This window comes from Lithobates pipiens, unplaced genomic scaffold (genome assembly GCF_037356315.1).
Source record: "Lithobates pipiens isolate NorthernLeopardFrog02 unplaced genomic scaffold, aLitPip1_a1.2 Scaffold_27, whole genome shotgun sequence".
NCBI lineage: Eukaryota > Metazoa > Chordata > Amphibia > Anura > Ranidae > Lithobates > Lithobates pipiens.
In genome coordinates, this window is record NW_027507788.1 from 31,236,740 (window position 1) to 31,256,711 (window position 19,972).

General features: G+C 40.0%; 1 protein-coding gene across 1 annotated transcript; it reads left to right on the top strand.

Annotated features, from left to right (window-relative positions):
• The first annotated feature begins 641 nt into the window (after nucleotides 1–641).
• On the top strand, nucleotides 642–16,139 carry LOC143932937 (protein RoBo-1-like). The gene is made up of 5 exons (XM_077455872.1): nucleotides 642–693; nucleotides 5,583–5,699; nucleotides 11,602–11,748; nucleotides 11,966–12,115; nucleotides 15,955–16,139. Exons 1-5 carry the CDS (start codon nucleotides 642–644, stop codon nucleotides 16,137–16,139), a joined length of 651 nt encoding a protein of 216 aa, XP_077311998.1.
• Nucleotides 16,140–19,972: the final 3,833 nt, after the last annotated feature.

Genomic DNA, 19,972 nt, shown 5'->3' on the forward strand with positions numbered 1-19,972 from the left:
ACAAAATCTGCAGGGGATCAAATAATTATTTCCCCCACTGTAAGTTTGGAAATGTTTGTGGATATTTATTTTGGTGTTTGCACAGTGTAATCACATACAATATCACATGCACATTTGATATAGATTTGATGACATATTTTATATTATTGGATGTTTAGAAATACTTGTTTTATATGTGTTTAGGTAAATTTTAACACATATTTTTTTGACCATAGTTTTATAAGCGCTGCACTGAATATACTAGTATGATTCATTATCTATTGGTGACTGTATATCACAAATGAAATGCACAAAAAGTATTCAGTTTCATCCTTAGGGCTAACCAAATGTGTATTTCACTGGGAGTTCATCTATTGCTGGATTCAGATTGTTGAGCTTGATCCAAAGTCAATGTAAATATTATTTTTAAACATTTACATTCGCAAATTGCTGTTCTGCAATGATCATTATAAATAATTTTTATTATTAAACAAACAACACCACAAAAGTAAATAATAATTTAATAATAAAATAATTTAATAAATACCGGTACCGCCTATTGACCATTATAATTAAATATATTGCAGCATTTATGGAGGAATTAAATCTTGTGTGAAGCATCACAAGATCTCAAACATCCAAGACATTTAGGAGCTAAAAAAATGAAGACCATTGGTGTTGTCCTATTACTTCTCTTCTTTGGTCTTTCTACAGGTAAGAAAATAATGCAAATATGAAATACAAGCCTTCATTATTTTTTTTTTTTGAGTTGTTATTGTTTTTAGAGAAATTACAACAAAGGTAAATACAATCATTGATTTTGCACCAATGTGTACAGTGGCTTACATAGTAGTCATGGCATTAATAGGTGTCAAGTAGCTGGTGAAAGAGAGAGAACTTTTTTTTTTTAAATAAATGTTTATTAACCACTTCAGCCTCGGACCAATAAATACCTTAAGGACCAGAGGTCTTTTTGCAATTTCGCACTGCGCTGCTTTAACTGGTAATTGCGCGGTCATGCAATATTGCACCCAAACGAAATTTGCGTCCTTTTCTTCCCACAAATAGAGCTTTCTTTTGATGGTATTTGATTGCCTCTGCGATTTTTTTTTTTTGCGATATAAATGGAAAAAGAGCGAAAATTTTGAAAAAAAAAGATATTTTCTTCTTTTTGTTATAAGAAAAATCGAATAAACTAAATTTTAGTCATACATTGAGGGCAAAATTTATTCAGCCACATGTCTTTAGTAAAAAAAATGTCAATAAGCGAATATTTTTTGGTTTGCGCAAAAGTTATAGCGTCTACAAACTAGAGTACATTTTCTGGAATTTACACAGCTTTTAATTTATGACTGCCGATCTCATTTCTTGAGGTGCTAAAATGGCAGGGCAGTACAAATCCCCCCCAAATGACCCCATTTTGGAAAGTAGACACCCCAAGGAAATTGCTGATGGGTATGTTGAGCCCATTGAATATTTATTTTTTTTGTCCTAAGGGATTGAATAATGACAAAAAAAAAAAAAAAAATTTTTTTTACAAAAAGTTGTCACTAAATGATATATTGCTCACACATGCCATGGTTATATGTGGAATTGCACCCCAAAATACATTCTGCTGCTTCTCCCGAGTACGGGGATACCACATGTGTGGGACTTTTTGGGAGTCTAGTCGCGCACGGCACCCCGAAAACCAATCACCACCTTCAGGATTTCTAAGGGTGCAAATTTTTGATTTAACTCCTCACTACCTATCACAGTTTCGAAGGCCATAAAATGCCAAAATAGCACAGAACCCCCCAAATGACCCCATTTTGGAAAGTAGACACCCCAAGCTATTTACTGAGAGGCATGTTGAGTCCATGGAATATTTTATATTTTGCCAAAAGTTGCGGGAATATTACAAACTTTTTTTTTTTTGCACAAAGTTGTCACTAAATGATATATTGCTCACACATGCTATGGGCAGAAGTCAAATTACACCCCAAAATAAATTCTGCTGCTTCTCCCGAGTACGGGGATACCACATGTGGGGGACTTTTTGGGAGCCTAGCCACGTACGGGACCCCGAAAACCAAGCACTGCCTTCCGGATTTGAATATAAAATGCTATAAAAAACAAACTAACCAGAGTCACCCGTAACACTTATACGGTGATCAGTGGTGAAAGGGTTAACTAGGGGCAATCAGGTGGTTCAAATTTTTATTAGGTAGTATATGGGGGTCCCTGGCGCTATATAAAAACCTGACGGGGAACCTAAATAACTAACTGGCTAACCAGCGTCACCAGTGACACTTATACTGTGATCGCTGGTGAAAGGGGGTGAAAGGGTTAACTAGCAGCAATCAGGGGGTTAAAACCATTATTGGGTAGTATATCGGGGTACCTAGCGCTATAAAAACCTGGCGGTGAACCTAAAAAAATAACTAGCTACCTAGCGACACTAGCGACACTGATGCAGCGTTCAGAAAAATTATCGCTTAGTGACACTGGCAAAAGGGGGTGAAAGGGTTAACTAGCAGAAATCAGGGGGTTAAAACCATTATTGGGTAGTATATCGGGGTACCTAGCGCTATAAAAACCTGGCGGTGAACCTAAAAAAATAACTAGCTACCTAGCGACTGTAGCGACACTAATGCAGCGATCAGAAAAACGATCGCTTAGTGACACTGGCAAAAGGGGGTGAAAGGGTTAACTAGCGGCAATCAGGGGGTTAAAAACATTATTGGGTAGTATATCGGGGTACCTAGCGATATAAAAACCTGGCGGTGAACCTAAAAAAATAACTAGCTACCTAGCGACACATGCAGCGATCAGAAAAATGATCGCTTAGTGACACTGGCAAAAGGGGGTGAAAGGGTTAACTAGCGGCAATCAGGGGGTTAAAAACATTATTGGGTAGTATATCGGGGTACCTAGCGCTATAAAAACCTGGCGGTGATCCTAAAAAAATAACTAGCTACCTAGCGACTGTAGCGACACTAATGCAGCGATCAGAAAAACGATCGCTTAGTGACACTGGCAAAAGGGGGTGAAAGGGTTAACTAGCGGCAATCAGGGGGTTAAAAACATTATTGGGTAGTATATCGGGGTACCTAGCGATATAAAAACCTGGCGGTGAACCTAAAAAAATAACTAGCTACCTAGCGACACTAGCGACACATGCAGCGATCAGAAAAATGATTGCTTAGTGACACTGGCAAAAGGGGGTGAAAGGGTTAACTCTAGGGGCAATCAGGGGGTTAAATCTTTATTGGGGGGTGATAGGGGGCTACCCTGGACCTAACACTAACTGTCCTGACAGTTTTTACTGTCACAACTGACACTGAATGCATTGATCAGTAAAGAAATGATCAATGCAATCAGTGACACTGTGACTGGGGGGGGAGGGGGGGGCGGGGGGGGATCGGGGGGCGATCGGGGGGGGGATCGGGGGGGGTTTGTGTGCCTGTGTGTACCTACATGTCAGTGTAGTGTTGGTGCACACTTACTTTTACTGTTCTCCTCGTAGTCCGGTCAAAAAGACCGCCCCGAGGAGAATGACATCACTTCCTCCTTCCTGTGTAAACAATACACAGGGGAGGAAGCTTCTCATTGGCCAGGAGCGATCCAGAGGGGGTGGCCGAAAACCAACGGCCATCCCCTCATCACGGAGCGCTCCTGGAACGAACCGGACCGCCGTATCCAGCGGGAGGGGGTCCGATCGGACCCCCCACCCGCTGGAAGGCAATCACGTAGATGTACGTGATTATGCCTGCCTGTGCCATTGTGCTGACGTACAATGGCAATACGGCGGTCCTCAAGTGGTTAAGATAATGTTGCAGAACATGGAGGAAACTTACACATTCTACGGCAAGTACATAACAACCAAATTAAAAATGTAGGTTATGTTGAAGGTTGTTACTGATCATTTCAATTATCTTAACTTTACAACACTTTGTAGAGTAGTAAGAGTAAAGAGCAGGGAAAGAAAGAAAGAAAGAAAGAAAGAAAGAAAGAAAGAAAGAAAGAAAGAAAGAAAGAAAGAAAGAAAGAAAGAGAAAGAAAAAGAAAGAAAGAATGAAAGAAAGAAAGAAAGAAAGAACTCTAATCCGAGGACATAATCTCTGCATAGCGAGAGATATTGTTGAAAGCCAACCAGCATTCCCATTTTTTAGTGAAAGAGGATTAAGCCAATATATATATATATATATATATATATATATATATATATGAACCATGAACTAAATTCAAAGTTAGTTTATTACACTGTAGACAATTGACCAGCAACTACAAGAGAATGCTGTTAGTGCTGGTACAGATAGAGCGCTGTTTTTTTGTTTTTTGATTCTCGTTTCCCATTTCTCCAGTGGCTGGCAGATGCACTGGGTATTAGTTTTATCTACGTATATCCACATATAACTTACAGTTTCTAGCGCTTCAGGAACTTTTTGTTTGAGATCTTCTATTGAGCAGATATGGTCTATGGTTTGGAATCATCATTTTATTGAGAGAATTTGCTGATCAATAACTTAGCAGAGTTTAGCAGGTAGGGGATGATAGATTGTTTGTAAGTCTTGATCGGTTCTTGAGAACAATGGAAAAGTGTGACCCAGGGGGTCATCCGATATTGGAACACCAGAGATTAGATGGATAAAAGATCTCACATTTGCCCAAAAGGGTTTTTAGATGTGGCATGACCACCAAACATGGGCATGGTTGGTCTCCAAGCCACAGCCACATCAACAGGTAAGGTGGTAGTCCAGTAGTATGATGTAATTTAACAGAAGTATAGTGACATCTGGTCAGCAATTTGAAGTTCATCTCTGCAATTTTGGAGGATAAGAAGAACACATGAGGTATTTGGAGAATCCTGTACCATGAGGATCCTGAAGATCATGATGTCGTTTTTGTTCACATTCTGATGAGAATGAAAATTTACATAAAATGACTATGAAGTATGTGTGTAGAGAGCTCCAAAAACCAAAGACAAGAGATTATTGAGATCTCAAGTGACATAGTCTTCATGACAATCTGATGTGTTGATAGTTTCTGGGACCTCTCCAGTTAGACCAAATTATTCAATTTTTTTTGGGACAACTCCTAGATTTTAAAGTAAATCCATATGTAAGTATCATATGATTAACCAGTCCTTTCTATTCTATTAGTGGAGATGGGGGGCTTAGGTTAAGTTTAGGTTTTGTATAGAGTAAGAAAGGGTTAAAACCTCTATTAAGTTTTTTTTTATGTAATTTTTTTTTGGGTGGCTATATCTTGCTGGGACAGTTATAATCAGAACACTTGTCCCAACTAATACCAAAGATGCATTGTTTACTCCCACTGATACCAGCACAATTTCTACTCCCAATGGCCACTGTCTGACTCACCTAAAGTCTGAGGGAATAGTAAACCGGCCCCTTTTTTTAGAAAGTTTAGGGTCCCATGACATAGATGCTTTAAGGTTTATACATAAATATATAGCATATTGCCTGTTGGAAGTTTTACAGCCATTGGCAGAATGAGTAACATTTTGCATTATACAGTAGATAGGACGATGATTTACCTGGCTGATTAGAACACGTTGTAATTAATATTGGTATTATTATTATATATTTGTTTTTTTCTAGGTGAAAAACTTAAATGTTATGAGGGCCAGTGTCCCAATTCTGAGTATTGCAAAGGTGAAGTAACCGAATGCCCAGAAGGCAGCTCTTGTATGACCATCTCTGAAAAATCGGGATTCAGTAAGTCTTCAATCTCTCTATAGGTGTAGATAAATGCATTTTTTTTTCAGGATGTAAACAACTTATTAAAACACCTGCACATAACTTCAATAATCAATAATAACATTTATTATCAATGTAATCTTCTAAAAAATAATTTTGTAAAAATTATAATACAAACAGATATATAAATACCAGTAAAGTTACACTCAAAAATTTCAATCTATTGATCTGTGAAATCAATCCTGCCAAAATGCTGGGAAAAAAACCCCGCTATTGAATCCAATTACTGTATAGCTGAATGGTTACCTGAGTTAGCTATTTTTTTAAAGTAGTAAAAACAGAGACTAAAGAAACCATGTAACTTAAAAAAAAAACTTAAAAATATGGAAACAAAATATGCAAAATAAATAAATAATAATTAAAATAAATAAATGGTTACCTAAATCAAATAAAACCTAATAAACAATCATGACTATTTCAAGAATATTCTGAATGATGATAAGACCAGAATTAATCTTTCTTAAAAAAATTATTTGGTTACTAGGAATTTCAGCTCATGCTACTTCCATACCTTTTACATCTCTTTCTTCCTTAATCCCCCTTATTTCACAACATGTAAATTGTTTTCTAAATGATAATAAGGTCAATGTATTTTTATTTCTTTGTTAATTGCATAAATAGCCTTACAATAAAAATGTTAATGTATAAAATAAAAAAATAAATAAAAAAAATCCCTTGCTGTTAATCAATCAACTCCATGCATTGCTTTGGAATTTCCTTTATGTGCAAATAGTTTTCTGGTCTCTAATACCAGAAGATGACAGCAGTAGCAAGAAAATATGGTATCAATATCCCATTATAGACTGATGTCATCTTCTGTTCATAGAAAACCAGTCTAGATGAGAGGAGATCATGCAACATGTTTGAACCAGTTTGATGGCCATACAGTATACAATTTTCTTATTCAATTCCCTTTTGATTTACCCTCAACTATGTAGTGAAAGAGCCTGCCTGATTGCATACAAATTAAAAGTGTTTGATCTCATATTATATGTTTTTTTTACAAATCTAAAGGAAAATTGTACAAGAAAATTGTATCACGTATGGCCAGCCTGAGGCCGCGTACACACGAGCGGACTGTCTGGCCAACTAAGTCCGTCAGACAATCCGACAGACAGTCCGTCCTACTTTTGAATGAACGGACTTGACCACACACGATGAACAGACAGTCCGCTGAAAACTTGCGCGATGACGTGTACAGCACGTACGACGGGACTAGAAATACGACGTCCAATACACTGCAATGCAACCTTCGGCTGTGTAAATCCTTTCTGAGCATGCGCCATACTTAGTCCGTCCAACTTGCCTACACACGAGCGGACTGTCCACTGAAACCAAAGTTGGACGGACAATATTACGGAAATTCCGAAAGACTTAGTCCGCCAGACTGTCCACTGAAAAAGTCCGCTGAAGCCCACACACGAGCGGACTGTCGGCTGAAACACGTATCAGCGGACCAAGTCCGTCAGACAGTCCGCCCGTGTGTACGCGGCCTGAGTCACAATTAGCATAATAAACCGTACCAGAATTCCATTAAGAATATTGTAGCCAACCAAAAACTATTATCTGCGCTCGGTGTAAAAAGTTTGTAAATATAACACTGTATACCGAGAGCTGCAGCAAATATCGTAACCAAACCTTGTTCTTCTATCTTGGAAATATTTAGCTTATTACTCATCAAAAGTACAAATTTTATTTTGTTATTTGGGAGTTAAATTGAGGAAAGGGACCTCCAAGGTAGTATTCTCAGGAATACTACCGGTACATCGAGCCACACCAGAAAGGCAGAGGGAAATTAGGGAAGTAAACAAGTGGCTGAATAGCTGGTGTATTAAGGAGGGGTTTGGGTTCCTGGAGGACTGGGCCAACTTCTCAGTTGATAACCAGTACTATAGAAGGGATGGACTGTACTTAAATGAGGAGGGTGTGATCAGCTGGGAATGAAGATGGCCAAAAATTTAGAGAGGTTTTTAAACAAGGCTATTGGGGGGGGGGGGGGGATCCAGAGGTAGAGATAGTCAGCGTGGAACATATTCCAGAGGGTAGTATTTGGGGCATTAGTGGTAGGTTGACCAAAGCACATAAACCCAAGGTAAGTATAGTAGCAAGTCCTAGTTGCAATCTCGGAACACCCAATAAGAGGATAATATGCAACCGATCTAAACTACGTGACGTGTTCACCAATGCCAGGAGCCTGGCGGACAAGATGGGTGAACTAGAGATACTGTTGTACGAGGAGGATTTGGATTTTGTGGGAATTTCCAAGACCTGGTTCAACAGCTCTCATGATTGGCTGGCAAACATTCAAGGGTATGCCCTTTATCGCAAGGATAGAGAGGATAAAAAAGGGGAAGGGTTGTGCCTATGTATCAAGAATAATGTACAAATGAATGAGAGAGATGATAGGGAGCTAGAGAGGAGGTGGAATCCTTATGGGTAGAGCTCCAAAAGGATGAAGCTGTCAGGAACCATGAAAGCGTAGTCAAGCATAGCCAAAGTCCAGTAGCCAGATCGGGTAGTCAGCCAGTCCAAAGTTCATAAACCAGATCGGGTAATCAGCCAGTCCAGAAGCCAGGGATGCAAGTAGAGCAACTGCAAGCAGGATAAGAAGCCAGGAGGGATGTCAGGAAGCCAGTCTTGAAACAAACAGCAGGAGATGGTTCCTTGTGAAGTGACCAACGCAAAGGCAAAGGAAAGAGTGAGCTAGAAGGCTTTAAATAGGCAGCTCAGACGAGCATTATCGGGAACAACTGGTAACTGTGGAAAGAGAAGAGAACTGGCAATTAGCCGACAGCTGAGCGGCCAAACCAGAAGAGGAACCGCTAAGCCAGTCCTGACAGAAGCTAAGGGGAAAATAATACTGGGAGTATGCTATAAGCCCCCTAACCTGAGGGAGGAAAGGGAGACAGATCTCCTATCACAATTTGGATTAGCAGCAAGGATGGGAAGTGTTATCATAATGGGGGATTTTAATGATCCAGACATAGACTGGGCAGAGGGAACAGTGCATTCATCTAAGGCTCGCCAGTTCCTAAATGTCTTGCAGGACAATTTTTCAAAAGACCCAACTTCCCTAAACTACAAACCTTGCTAGAAGGCATAAATTGAGATAAAGTATTAGGAACAAAGAACACAGAGGAGAGATGGGTTTGCTTTAAGACCATATTGAATAAGGGCATTAGCCAATGCATCCAATTGGGTAATACATTTAAAAGAGCGAACAAAAGTCCTGGATGGCTTAACTCCAACGTAAAAATGCATATAAAAGCAAAGGAGAAGACCTTCAAAAAATACTAGGTTGAGGGATCATCATAAGCATTCAGACTTTATAAAGAATGCAACAAGAAATGTAAGGGTGCAATAAGGATGGCTAAGAAAGAAAGTGAAAGACACATAACGGAGGAGAGCAAAAAAAAATCTCAATAAATTCTTTAAGTATGTAAACAGTAAAAAAGGGAGGACAGACCATATTGGCCCCATAAAGAATGAGGAAGGTAATCTGGTTACAAAGGATGAGGAGATGGTAGGGTATTGAATTTATTCTTCTCCTCAGTCTTCACAAGGGAATCGGGGGGGCTTCAGTAACCAAAACTGCAGTGTTTATCCTCATGACACATCAAAGGAAGCACCTCCATGGTTAACAGAGGACAGAATTAAAATTAGACTTGGGAAACTTAACATTAATAAATCACCAGGACTAGATGGCTTGCACCCAAGGATACTTAGGGAACTCAGTCAAGTAATTGCCAGACCATTGTTCCTATTTTTTACTGACAGTCTACTGACTGGAATGGTACCAGCTGATTGGAGAAAAGCCAATGTAGCACCAATATTTAAAAAGGGCCCAAAATAGATCCCTGGGATATACAGACCAGTTAGCCTAACATCAATAGTATGTAAACTCTTGGAGAGGATGATAAAAGACTATATACAAGATTTTAGTAATGAGAACAGTTTCATTAGCAGTAATCAGCATGGATTCATGAAGAATCGTTCTTGCCTAACCAATCTATTAACCTTCTATGAGGAGGTGAGTTGCCATCTAGATAAAAGAAGATCCGCAGACGTAGTGTATCTGGATTTTGCAAAAGCATTTGACACAGTTCCCCATAAACATTTACTTGACAAAATAAGGTCCTTTGGCATAGACCATAGGGTAAGTACATGGATTGAAAATTGGCTACAAGGGCGAGTTCAGAGGGTGGTGGGGACTCGGATTGGTCAGGGGTGGGTGGTGGGGACTCGGATTGGTCAGGGGTGGGTAGTGGGGTCCCACAGGGTTCTGTGCTGGGACCAATCCTGTTTAATTTGTTCATAAACCACCTGGAGGATGGGAATAAACAGTTCAATCTCTGTATTTACGGATGATACTAAGCTAAGCAGGGCAATAACTTCTCCTCAGGATGTGGAAACCTTGCAAAAAGATCTGAACAAATGAATGGGGTGGGCAACTACATGGCAAATTAGGTTCAATGTACAAAAATTTTAAATAATGCATTTGGTTGGCAAAAATATCTGACCTGGGGGTCCTAATAGATGGCAGGCTCAGCAACGGCATGCAACTGCCAAGCTGCTGCTAACAAAGCAAACAGAATATTGGAATTAAAAAGGGGATTAATTCCAGAGATAAAATGAGAATTCTCCCGCTCTACAAGACTCTGGTCCGACTGCACCTAGAGTATGCTGTCCAGTTCTGGGCACCAGTCCTCAGGAAGGATGTACTGGAAATGGGGGTCTGGAGGATATTATTTATGAGGAAAGGTTTACGAGCACTGAACTTATTCTTTCTGGAGAAGAGACGCTTGAGAGGGGATATGATTTCAATATACAAATACCGTTCTGGTGACCCCACAATAGGGATAAAACTTGTCTGCAGAAGGGAGGTTTAACCTTAAACTATGTACAGGGTTCATTACTGTAATGTTACTGTAATTAGCTTAAATGTAATTACTGTAGTGGCAAGGATGCAGAATTCCCTTCCACAGGCGGTGGTCTCAGCAGGCGGGCATCGATAGTCTCAAGAAACTATTAGATAAGCACCTGAACGACCACAATATACAGGCATATACAATGTAATACTGACATATAATCACACACATAGGTTGGACTTGATGGACTTATGTCTTTTTTCAACCTCACCTACAATGTAACTATGTAACTATGGTATTTCTCACATATATAAAGAGTTTAGAATGATGTTTCTGGTATAATACCTTATTTTAATTTTTTTATTCAATGCTACAAGATAAACATAGGCATCGTTAAAAAGTGTAAAAAAAAAAAAAGGAGGGGGGTTAATAAAAACTAATAAGAGGCAACTAAAAATAATTGTTTTAATGAATACAGATTTTCAATATTTTCCTTTTTTATATCTGCCTAGAATTTGGTTTTGAGCTGTACAATGTAAGCCCTTGTACACACGGTCGGAGATTCCGACAACCAAATCCGTCGGAGTAATTCCGACGGATTAATTCCGGAAGAGGTCCGGAAGTGATGTTGCATACACACGGTCGGACTAAGTTGTCGGAAAATCTGATTGTACATAACGTGATGACGTTATTTCGTTACGACGAGACTACATTCAGGCTAGTAGCCAATAGCTTTGGTCTAGGAATTTGATCTGAGCATACGTGGCACTTTGTCCATCGGAGTAGGCTGCACATGATCGGAGTATGTCCAATCGGAGCATTTTGTCGGAAAATTTTACCGGCAAGTTGGAAAAATTGGTCCGACGGAAACAGTCCGATGGAAACCACACACAGTCGGAATATCCGACAAAACGGTCCAAAAGGGAAACATTACGACCGTGTGTACAAGGGCTTAGAAATGTGTTGATATTTAAAATCATTTTTGTTTGCAGATCATACTTACTATTCCACTAAGAAGCGATGCTCTATGAATCTGGAATGCAATTCTAGCATGTATGCCTATGTTAATGCGGACGTTTACTTTGATCTCGCATATGATTGCTGTGATAACGATCTATGCAACAATGGAACTAATATAAGTGAGTAAAATGTATGTGTGGATGCACGTGTGTGTGTGTGTGTTTCTGTTTGTTTTGCGTTTTCAAATTTGTCATAATTAAAATGATTGAAATGCATTTTGCATCATGAAGACAAGTGAAAAGAATTGGTGAATTTTGAATTTGTCTAAATGTATGCATGCTTAGCCAGCAAATATAATACAATTACTAACTCATGTTTGCTTTCTTTGTTATATAGTGACAAATATAACCTATGAATTCAATGGGCCTGAATGTCCAGCTTGTGTTTCATATGACACCTTAGAGCTATGCAAGCCTGTTACAAATACGATCTGCAGAAGCAAGACTGACTTTTGCGCTTATTTAGTTGGACGGGTTAAAAAACCAGGTAGGTTTCTTTCCTTTATGTTGTTTGGCTTTTGTTTCCTCCATTTGTTTTAAGTAAAATTATATTAACCCCTTTACCTCCCTTATTCCACAAATTACTGGTGGTGAAACTTGTGCCAAGTTGAAATATTGGTCTATGGTGAAATAACTGTTTAACAGCTTCTGTCTTACTTAAAGCGGAAGTCCACCGGGACTCCGCGTTTTTTTTTTTTTTTTTAAAAGCCAGCAGCTACAAATACTGCAGCAGCTGACTTTTAAATAGTGACACTTACCTGTCCAGCGCGCCCGCGATGTCGGCACCCGAAGCCGATCGCTCGCTCGTCTGGCGGGTCCTGCCGCCGCCATCTTGGGTATGGGAATCAGGAAATGGAGCCTTTCGGCTTCATTTCCCGGTTCCCTACTGCGCATGCGCGAGCCGCGCGGCGCAATCCGGACGGTCCCCGCTGCCTCTGGGAGCTGTGTGTTTCCCAGCAGGCAGCGGGGCACTTGCTGAAGGGGGCGGGCGCTTGCGGAAAGGGGCGTAACGTACGCCCCTTTCCGCAGAGAGCTAGCCCGGAAGTGGGTGCAGTTACCTGGATTATCCAGGTAACTGCACCCCCCTCCCCCCTGAAAGGTGCCGATTGTGGCGCCGGAGGGGGGGGGATTCCGATGAGCGGAGGTCCATTTTAGGGTGGACCTCCGCTTTAACCAGTAACCATCCTGTGGCAGGTTGGCAATAGCTGTGCGTCTGCAGCTTTAAGACCACTAGGGTCTAAATAAAAATGCCATAAATATATCCTCTGTTTTGTAGACACTATAACTTTTTCACAAACCAATCAATATATGCTTTTTGCGTTTTTTTTTTTTTTTTACCATAAATATGTAGAAGAATACATATTGGCCTAAACTGAGGGAGAAATTCTTTTTTTTTTTTTTAATTGGGAGATATGTATTACAGCAAAAAGCAAAAAACATGGCTTTTTTTCCAAAATTGTCGCTCTTTTTTTGTTTATAGTGCAAAAAAAAAAAAAAGAACGCAGAGGTGATCAAATACCTCCAAAGGGAAGCTCTATTTGTGGGAAAAAAAGGACGTCAATTTTGTTTGGGTGCATCGTCGCACGCCCGATTTAAAGTGACGCAGTGCCGTATTGCAAAAAATGGCCTGGTCATTAACCACTTAAGCCCAGGACCATTTGGCTGGCCAAAGACAAGACCACTTTTTGAGATTCGGCGCTGCGTCGCTTTAACTGACAATTGCGCGGTCGTGCGATATGGCTCCCAAACAAAATTGACATCCTTCTTTTTCCCATAAATAGAGCTTTCTTTTGGTGGTATTTGATTACCTCTGCGTTTTTTATATTTTGCGCTATAAACAAAAAAAGAGCGACAATTGAAAACTGAATATTTTTTACTTTTTGCTATAATAAATATCACCCAAAAATATATAATAAAAACATTATTTTTCTCAGTTTAAGCCGATATGTATTCTTCTACATATTTTTTGTTTTAAAAAAAAACCCGCAATAAGTGTATATTGATTGGTTTGCGCAAAAGTTATAGCGTCTACAAAATAGGTGGATCGATTTATGGCATTTTTATGAATATTTTGTTTTTACTAGTAATGTCAGCGATCAGCGATTTTTATGGTGACTGCAACATTATGGCGGACACGTCGGACAATTTCGACACATTTTTGGTACCACTGGCATTAATACAGCGATCAGTGCGATTAAAATTGCATTGATTACTGTAAAAATGTCACTGGCAGTGAAGGGATTAACACTGGGGGCAGTGAAGGGTTTAATATGTATCCTAGTTTGTGTTCTAGCTGAAGGGGGGATCGGACTGTGCAGGTAAACTAACAGATCGCTGTTCATACTCTGTATGAACAGACCATCTGTCAGTTCACTGCTTAGAGAACCGGAAACTGTGTGTTTACAGACACAGCTCCCATTTCTCTGTGTGCCCCGATCGATCGCGGGAGCCCGGTGGCGATGGAGACTGCCGGGCACTTGCATTGGCCCGGGGAGCGAGCGGGGGGCATGCACGCGCATCTCTAGCAGCGCACAAGTGCCCCCTAGTGGCCATTTATGCTACCGACGTAGCATAACGGCGATTTGCACATAACGGCTGGTTGGCTAGCGGTTGAAGGGGCAAATCCTTCGGGGGCTGATTGTGGTTAATTCGCCTTGTGTCTACTTTCCATAAAGGGGCATTTCAAGGGTGTTTGTAATGTCCATATATATATATATATATATATAAATAATATATATATATATATATATATATATATATATATATATATATATATATATATATATATATATATATATACATACAACCCTTTTAACTACTTCCCACCCGTAGGACATCCTCGGATTTCAGTAGTTATACTGGGATGATGACTGCACGCACCTACAGGCACCATCTCAGTATCGATCTTTTCAGCCAGCGATTCCCTTTAATACAGAAGTTTTCCGAGTGGCTAAATTACCTCTTAATCACTTCTGCAGGTGGCGGAAGGGGGTGCCACCCTCCTCCTGTGACCACGGCCACCTTTCCCAGGCTCTACCATCCCATCGCAAAGTCCAGGAGCGATGCAGAAAAAAAATTGTAGAAAATAAAAAATATAAAAAATTTAAAGGTCCCCCACCTCACCATGCTTACACGCAAAATGTGAAGGCATACGTTATTCCCGCATGCATTTATAAATGGTGATCGCCCCACACATGTGAGATATTGTCGCCAACATCCGAGCGAAAGCAAAAATTCTAGCACCAGACCTCCTCTGTAACTCTAAACTGGTAACCTGTAAAGGCTTTTAAAGCATTGGCTATGAAGAATTTTAAGCACCGTAGTTTGCAGACACAATTTTAAAGCAATGACATGTTAGGTATCTGTTTACTCGATATAACATCATCTCTCATATTATAGAAAAGAATTGTGCCTTGTACACATGGTCGGATTTTCCGACAGAAAAGGTCCGATCGGATCATGTTGTCGGAAAATCCGATCGTGTGTGGGCTCTATCGGACTTTTTCCGTCGGAAATCCCGACGGAAAAAGTTTGAGAGCTGGATCTAAAATTTTCCAACAACAAGAATCCGATCTGACTTTTTCTGATCGTTTGTTGAGAATTCCGACGGACAAAGTGTCACGCATGCTCAGATTAAATGACGAGACCAAAGCTATTGGCTACTAGCCTCTACGTAGTCCCGTTGTACGTAATGACCGTCACCTCGTTCCGAACGATCGGATTTTCCGACAACTTTGTCCGACTGAGTGTATGCAAGACAAGTTTGGCGTCTGAAAAAATCTGATGGATTTTGTTGTCGGAATGTCCGACTGTGTGTACAAGGCATTGGACTAACTTTAGTGCTTTTTTGATTTTTTGTTTTTTTTTCGTGAAAGTGTTTTTTTTTTCCCAAAAATTGCATTTGAAAAACTACTGCACACAAATACCATGCGACATAAAAAAATGCAACAACCACCATTTTATTCTAAGGTGCCTCTGCTTTGTTATGAAAATAAAATATAAAAAAAGGGCTCTGCTAAAAAGTATATATATAATGTTTGGGGGTTCTAAGTAACTTTTTAGCAAAAAAGGCAGATTTTTACATGGAGGAGCGAAGTGTCAGAATTGGCCCAGATAGGAAGTGGTTAAAGACCAAATGTTAATATTTGACTGGACATTCATTCTGTTAATGAATGAATGAATGAATGAAATACTTATATAGCGCGCAATGCGAACTGAATCGCCTCTAGGCGCTGTGGCGAGCTTTGATCATCTGCTAAAAGAGGAAGGTCTTGAGTTTTTTCCTAAAAGCCAGGTGATTTAATGCTGATTACTTTGTCCTTACAGATGGAGTTGAAACCAAATTTTCAGTCCAGGGATGCATGTCGAATCAGAGTTGTAACAGCGACTACAGCCAAGCGGTTGGATACAGAATGAAGTCGATTTCAAAGTATAAGTGCTGGTTACCAAAACCCAAGCATCAGTCTAAGCGTAAAATTAGAGGAATATTGGGATATGGTACAGGAAATTGACATCAACTCACATTATAATAAAAGCCTAAAAGGAGCCTGTCCATTCAGCTACTTTTTACCAGGCTCCCTTTTTATGAAACCTTCTGTTCTTCATCTTCCTCTGTTCTCTTCCATGTTCACTGTTTATAAGAGTCACTACAATAGTTAAGGTTTATCTTTCAATAAGTTCATCTACACATACTGTAAATCTTTGCAGTCCCCAATATATGAAATATGCAATGATAGCAGCACTTTGCAATGCATTACATTCTATAACTTTACAGAATGTTGGCATGTCCCTTTTTAACCAATTAAAGTCATCTGTATACATATACACTATATTACCAAAAGTATTGGGACACCTGCCTTTACACGCACATGAACTTTAATGGCATCCCAGTCTTAGTCCTTGGGGATCAATATTGAGTTGGCCCACCCTTTGCAGCTATAACAGCTTCGGTTCTTCTGGGAAGGCTGTCCACAAGGTTTATTAGTTTGTCTATGGGAATGTTTGACCATTCTTCCAGAAATGCATTTGTGAGGTCAGTCACTGATGTTGGAAGTGAAGGCCTGGCTCACAGTCTCTCTAAGTCATCCCAGAGGTGTTCTATCAGGTTGAGGTCAGGAGAGTCAAGTTCATCCACCCCAAACTCACTCATCAATGTCTTAATGGACCTTTCTTTGTGTTCAGGTCCAAATCATTTGGTGGTGTGGGGATTATGGTGTGAGGGAGAGGGGATTATGGTGTGGGGTTGTTTTTCAGGGGTTGGGCTTGGCCTCTTAATTTCAGTGAAGGGAACTCTTAAGGCATCATCATACCAAGACATTTTGGACAATTTCATGCCCCCATCTTTGTGGGAACAGTTTGGGGATGGCCCCTTCCTGTTCCAACATGACTGTGCACCAGAGCACAAACAAGGTCCACAATGGATTATGAAAAATTAAAGCCCAACTGAACTTTCAATTTCAGTTAGCTACTGGTAAACTTTAATACCTTTGATGTGTCGATCTTTCATGCTGGAAAATCTTTGCTATATGTTTGCAACTGCTCAAGAAATGCACCATCTTGGAACCAACAAGATATTGTACCTGGACTCTGTCCTGAGCTATGAGCTTCAGTAAAACAATGCTTTACTCTGCCACCAAATTGTCTCCGGTGTCTCATTTCATTACAGAAAACTTAAATTTATTGGGCTTAACCAACAATAAAACAGCACTATGGATACAGCTAGTTAAAGAAGAAGAGCAACAAAAATGGACTTTGTAGGCACCAATTATAAAAATAATATATAAATGTATTAATTACACAAATAATACAACAATACATGTTAAAAAAAACATTATGCAAATACAGCACAAAAAAATAACTGAATCTCTCTATTTAATGAGTACACTACAGGGACAGAATCCTGTACTTATAATCATTACTACACAAAAAAGCTCTACATGTTTCGCAGTCTGAGTGCTTCTTCGGGTGCTTATTAAGTATTCTACAGGAGAGAGACACAAAATATACAGTGATCAATAATAATAAACAATACGAAAATTTGGTAAGAGGTCTCAGATTTTTTTTGGTGAGTACCAAAATGTAATCACAACGGGGGCTCCCAGTGAAGGCATGTAACAGGTGACAGGAGATAGGCATGGGGACGTGCCTGATAAGTAAGCATCTTAGAATGTATAAAGAGCAAAGTAGTACTAGTAATAAGGTGTGGAGCCATAGTAGACAGTGAGCCCACAAGGCATTAAGAAAAAGGGAATTAACCACTTCCCGACCAGCGCACGACGATGTACGTCGACAGCATGGCACGGGCAGGCATATTGGCGTACATGTACGTCCAATATTCGTTGCCGCCGTGCCATCGGGAGCGCGCCGCCGGCGGCGCGCTCCCGCGCTGGTCGGGACCCCCGCGAGTCCGGTCGCGGGACCCGCGGACTCGATCGCCGAGGGCATCCCCGCGATCGTCTCACGGAGCGGCCGAATGGAGGAAATGCTGTATAAACAACATTTTCCCATTCTGCCTAGCAACTAGTGACGCTGATCTCTGCTCCATGTGATTGGAGCAGAGATCAGTGTACACTAAATGAAAGCCCAACCCCCCCACAGTTAGTAACACACCCCTAGGAACACTTAACCCCTACACTGCCACCCACTGGTTAACCCTTTCACTGCCAGTGTCATTTACAGAGGAATCACTGCATTTATATAGCAGTGATTACTGTATAAATGACAATGGTCCCAAAAATGTGTCAAAAATGTCCGATGGGTCCCCGACAATGTCGCAGTCACAATAAAAATCGCTGATCGCCGCCATTACTAGTAAAAAAAAATAATAATAAAAAATTATTAATAAAAATGTTATAAAACTATCCCTATTTTGTAAACGCTATAACTTTTGCGCAAACCAATCAATAATCGCTTATTGCGATTTTTTTTACCAAAAATATGTAGAAGAATACGTATCGGCCTAAATTGAGGGAAAAAAATGTTTTTTTATATATTTTTGGGGGATATTTATTATAACAAAAAGTAAAAAATAATGCGTTTTTTTCAAAATTGTCGCTCTATTTTTGTTTATAGCGCAAAAAATAAAAACCGCAGGGGTGATCAAACACCACCAAAAGAAAGCTCTATTTGTGGGAAAAAAAGGACGTCAATTTTGTTTGGGAGCCACGTCGCACGACCGCGCAATTGTCAGTTAAAGCGATGCAGTGCCGAATCGCAAAAAGTGGTCTGGTCTTTGACCAGCAAATTGGTCCGGTCTGAAAGTGGTTAAAGAAACAACATCCTTACTCATGCAATAAAGAAGGAAGAAAAGAAACAGTATTCAGACACAATCAATAAGAAATCAATCAGCCTACCCTTAATATAACAGAGATAGACAAACTCTAGATAGATGGTGGATGCTCATAAGATAAAAAGAGAAGGCTGAATAATGCTGTAATCAGCAAGCAGTGGTGTAACCTATAATATAAATATGCCATAGCGGTAAAAGTATAACTCTAATGGCCCGTACACACGATCGGAATTTCGGCCAGCAAAAGACCGATGAGAGCTTTTCACCAGAAAATGTGACCGTGTGTATGCTCCATCAGAATTTAGCTGGCCGAATTCCCAACAGAAAAAATTTGATAGTATGTTCTCAATTTTCCCGATGGAAAAACTTTCTATCGGAAATTTTGATTGCGTGTATGCAATTCCGACACGCAAAAACTCATGCATGCTCAAATTCAACTACGAGACAGAAGCTATTGGCTACTAGGTATTGAACTTGCTTTTTCTAGTCCCGTCATACGTGTTGTACGTCACCGTGTTCTTGGCGATCAGAATTTGGTGTGACTGTGTGTAGGCAAGACAGGTTGAGCGGAATTCCGTCGGAATTCTGACGGGAAAACCATCAGAGCTTTTTCTGACGAGAATTCCGATCGTGTGTAAGTGGCATGATATAAATCAATAAACAAGAGCTTATATTTAAATAGATAAGTTCTGTGGTCTCACCTTGTAATCTTGGTAGTTACCACAGAACAAGCTTTCAATTAGAGACAAAGCATGTAATGTTACAGCGCAGCTGGTAGCCAGAGCGAGATTTAGCAAAGGTTTAGTAATCTGGTAGCACAAATCGTTAGCAGAGCCAAGCCATCTAAAAAACAAAGAAATATATACCTGGAATCAGTAAGATCAGTAAGATAGGGTAAAAGTTATACAATATAAGAGTACAGAGGGTGAAGTGTCATATACATACCTTTGCTATATAGATCTAATGGTGAACAAATAGTCCAGGAACGAACCGGCGCCTAGGAGAGGTGCTGTGATATAGGGCTGGCTATGTAGCACTATATACACGTCCCAATCA